Consider the following 4,648-nt stretch of genomic DNA (forward strand, 5'->3'; position numbering starts at 1 on the left):
TTCCTTTACGCTACGTATTAAATTGTCTATAAAACCCTAGAGCCCCAAGCTGTATAAATAAGCACCGAGACCCTTCTTCCTCATTCAACACAATTCAGTTCATTGTGATCTAAACATGGGGACCAAGGTGTTGACGATAGCCTTTGTCCTGCTCCTTCTAAACTTTGGTGAGTCATCTTGTGATATCTTCAATTTTTAAATTTCGTACTACAACTAAACTCATAATTCCATTTGATATAAGCAACGCACATTAGAGCAGAATAGAGATATGTTTTGAACTTGAATGTGTTGTTGTGGACCTCTTCTCCGACGGTACAACTAGTCGGAGGTGGAGAGGAAGGGGTCGGTGGACTTGTTCTGTAAAGTAGTGGTGGTATCTCCATCTCCATTTTCCTCTTTTCTCCTTTTATAATGGAAATGGATCACGATTTCTGTCGAATGTTCGATGATAGCGACATAGTAGGCGGCTGAGTATTCCTAGCGTATTCTAGTTTGATCCACCATCTTCCTTGTAGCTAAGAATAATACATGGGTTATGGAATCCCTTCTGTAAATGCTGATGGAGGTCTTGGCATTCCATTATGTAGTGTTTTCTTTAGTTAATATCGAGCAAAGAGAATAGTTTACAAAATAATAACCAGCTCATGGTTTGTTGTTCCCTGCAGAGAAAAATGCTTTCACAATGGCTGCTGACCCAGTAACAATGAATGACAGGGCTGAACTACCAGCATCTCGTAAGTAATCATGCAAGCTTACCATACTAAGAATATATTAAGTTGAGATTTATTATTTATTGTATCTAATTTCCTACAGAAAAAATTGGTTTTGATTCAAGTTCGTATGCGCTGCATTGGGGCAAAAATCCAAATCCTTCACCTTCCGGTCAGTACTTGTGTCATCATAATAAGTTGAGAATATGTTATGTCTGAATAATATCTTTGTTTGTTATTATCTACATAATATAACAAGCTATAATAAATCAACAAAATAACATTATCATGTTGATTTTATTAAACCGATGGTTTATAACTATGCAGCTTCTCCTGTTAAGTTGAGAATTGATTAATTATTATTCAACTCACTGTATCTAATTTCCTACAGAAGAAAATGGTTTTGATGCAAGTTCTTATGCGCTACATTGGGGCAAAAATCCAAATCCTTCACCTTCGGGTCAGTACTTGGGCCATCATACTAAGTTGAGACTATGTTATGTCTGAATAAGATATTTGTTTGTTATTATCTATAGAATATAACAAGCTATAATAAATCAACAAAATAACATTATCATGTTGATTTTATTAAACCGATGGTTTATAACTATGCAGCTTCTCCTGTTAAGTTGAGAATTGATTAATTATTATTCAACTCACTGTATCTAATTTCCTACAGAAGAAAATGGTTTTGATGCAAGTTCTTATGCGCTACATTGGGGCAAAAATCCAAATCCTTCACCTTCGGGTCAGTACTTGTGCCATCATACTAAGTTGAGAGTATGTTATGTCTGAATAAGATCTTTGTTTGTTATTATCTATAGAATATAACAAGCTATAATAAATCAACAAAATAACATTATCATGTTGATTTTATTAAACCGATGGTTTATAACTATGCAGCATCTCCTGTTAAGTTGAGAATTGATTAATTATTATTCAACTCACTGTATCTAATTTCCTACAGAAGAAAATGGTTTTGATGCAAGTTCTTATGCGCTACATTGGGGCAAAAATCCAAATCCTTCACCTTCGGGTCAGTACTTGTGCCATCATACTAAGTTGAGAGTATGTTATGTCTGAATAAGATCTTTGTTTGTTATTATCTATAGAATATAACAAGCTATAATGAATCTACAAAACAACTTTATCATGTCGATTTTATTCAACCGAAGTTTTATAACTACGCAGCTTCTCTTGTTAAGTTGAGGATTGATCATTATAATTCAGCTCATTGTATCTAATTTCCTACAGAAGAAAATGGTTTTGATGCAAGTTCTTATTCGCAACATTGGTTCGAAAATCCAAATCGTTCACCTTCCGGTTAGTACTTGTGTCATCATACTAAGTTGAGAGTATGTTATGTCTGAATAAGATCTTTCTTTGTTATTATCTACAGAATATAACAAGCTATAACGAATCTACAAAACAACTTTATCATGTCGATTTTATTCAACCAAAGTTTTATACTATGCAGCTTCTCTTGTTAAGTTGAGAATTGATCATTTATTATTCAGCTCACTGTATCTAATTTCCTACAGAAGAAAATGGTTTTGATGCAAGTTCTTATTCGCAACATTGGTTCGAAAATCCAAATCGTTCACCTTCCGGTTAGTACTTGTGCCATCATACTAAGTTGTTAGTATGTTATGTCTGAATAAGATCTTTCTTTGTTATTATCTACAGAATATAACAAGCTATGATGAATCTACAAAACAACTTTAACATGTCGATTTTATTCAATCGAACTTATTGTATCTAATGTCCTACAGAAGAAAATGGTTTTGATGCAAGTTCTTATGCGCTACATTGGAAAAATGCAAATCCATCACCTTCCGGTCAGTACTTGTGCCATCATACTAAGTTGAGAATATCTTATGTCTGAATAAGATATTAGTTTCTTATTATCTACAGAATATAACAAGCTATAATAAATCTACAAAGTAACATTATCATGTCGATTTTATTCAACCGGTGTTTTATACCGATGCAGCTTCTCTTGTTAAGTTGAGAATTGATTATTTATTATTCAACTCACTATATCTAATTTCCTACAGAAGAAAATGGTTTTGATGCAAGTTCTTATGCGCTACATTGGAAAAATGCAAATCCTTCACTCTCCGGTCAGTACCTTGTGCCATCATACTAACTTGAGAATATGTTATGTCTGAATAAAATCTTTTTTTTTGTATTATCTACAGAATATAACAAGCTATAATAAATCTACAAAGTAACATTATCATGTGGATTTTATTCAACCGGTTTTTTATAACCATGCAGCTTCTCTTGTTAAGTTGAGAATTGATTAATTATTATTCAACTCACTGTATCTAATTTCCTACAGAAGAAAATGGTTTTGATGCAAGTTCTTATGCGCTACATTGGAAAAGTGCAAATCCTTCATCTTCCGGTCAGTACTTGTGAGATCATACAAAGTTGGGAATATGTTATGTCTGAATAATATCTTTGATTGTTATTACCTACAAAATACAACAGGCTATAATAAATCAACAAAATAATACTATCATGTCGATTTATTCAACCGATGTTTTATATTTATGCAGCTTCTCTTGTCCCTGAAGCGCAAACAAGACACTGGCACATCAAAGTTAAAACGGGCATGTTGTTCTTGAAGAAGATTTTGCATGTCGGCACTATACTACCAGAAGGCACCATGTTTGCACGAGCTGATATGCCAAAGCCTGATAGTTCAGTCTCTACCCCATTGGAGCCAAAGTATTTCGCAACAATTGTATCACGCTTCAAGATACCTTACAACTCCATGAAGGCAAAGCAGGTAGCCGAGACCCTTCATTCATGCGTCAATCCTATTGACAGGGAAGAGCCTCACGTGTGCACCTCATCTCGCAAAGCAATGGCAAGGTTTGCCACTACAGCTTTAGGATCAAACCTCACACAAGCAGTCTTGACAAAGATTCATGGGCATGAAAGCCTCACAACTAGGTACGTTGTGGCACAGATCGCCCAACTCAGCAATCATACAGTGGCATGCCACCCTATGGATTTTCCATATGAGGTGTTTTATTGCCATCAGCCAAAAGAAGTGCAGGCTTTGAGGGTGCAACTCAATGATATGAAAAATGGCATGGCACGTGTTACAGCTACTGTCATGTGCCACATGAACACATCCAACTGGGACAAGGAGTACTTTGAATTGCTGGGCGGAGAGCGCGGTGAACCAGTTTGCCATTATATGCCTCAGAATTACATCATGTTCTACTAGTTAAATAAATTGTAGGCACTAGATTCTGGTAGTTTCTAGGCTGCTACAAACCGGCAATTGTGGCCATGTATGCGAAATAAATATTTTCAAATAATAATTACCTTTATGTACTGCAAGGGTTTGAGTTGTAACAAAATCATCTTATGTATTCTCTATGAAATATATGATAGATGTATCAAGAGCACGGCCATGGTAGTGCCAAATTTCCTCTCTATTGGAATAAAGGTCTGCCTTGTTTGTAAGAGATTCTAAAATAATCAGTTCCACTTCTCTCTTCAGTGGAGAGTATTAGATTAGCAACTATCGATTCGGGGGAGAAAACATGATGGAGGTACATAGAAAGGGGGGGAGTTGGTACCGAAGGCATCACAGCTCCGAGCCTGAGTGTATATCAGTAGTTTCGCTCACACGGACACATTGATAGGTCTAACATAACACACAAGTTTGACAAACCAAATAAGGAAGCAGGAAGCGCACATGAACAGTAGTTATTCCCCACCGGCCATTCGCCAATACTCCGTGTTCTGAACTTCAAGTTTTTTTTGCTTATTCTTCAAACTTCCTCAACCTGCCATTGAGAACTAATTTCGAGTTAGTGAAAAACAATAATAGAATGAACAGGTCGAAGCACATGGAAATCACCATTGAACTGAACAGTGCAGAGTACATATGTAGGATCGAATCAGGAACTTAC

The 4,648-nt window shown here is 35.8% G+C and overlaps 1 protein-coding gene across 1 annotated transcript; it reads left to right on the forward strand.

Moving 5' to 3' along the window:
• The first annotated feature begins 528 nt into the window (after positions 1-528).
• On the forward strand, positions 529-3,954 carry LOC124657547 (BURP domain-containing protein 4-like). Its single transcript, XM_047196081.1, has 3 exons — positions 529-565; positions 666-734; positions 3,275-3,954. The coding sequence occupies exons 1-3, from the start codon at positions 529-531 to the stop codon at positions 3,952-3,954; spliced, it is 786 nt and encodes a 261-aa protein (XP_047052037.1).
• The last annotated feature ends 694 nt before the right edge of the window (positions 3,955-4,648 follow it).

Source organism: Lolium rigidum, chromosome 5, assembly GCF_022539505.1.
Source record: "Lolium rigidum isolate FL_2022 chromosome 5, APGP_CSIRO_Lrig_0.1, whole genome shotgun sequence".
NCBI classification, from domain to species: domain Eukaryota; kingdom Viridiplantae; phylum Streptophyta; class Magnoliopsida; order Poales; family Poaceae; genus Lolium; species Lolium rigidum.

Coding starts and splice junctions, on each gene's coding strand:
- LOC124657547 (XM_047196081.1), top strand. CDS start 529: ATGGGTTATGGAATCCCTTCTGTAAATGCTGATGGAG. Junction 566..665: donor TTCTGTAAATGCTGATGGAG/GTCTTGGCATTC, acceptor TGTTCCCTGCAG/AGAAAAATGCTTTCACAATG. Junction 735..3,274: donor GGCTGAACTACCAGCATCTC/GTAAGTAATCAT, acceptor ATATTTATGCAG/CTTCTCTTGTCCCTGAAGCG.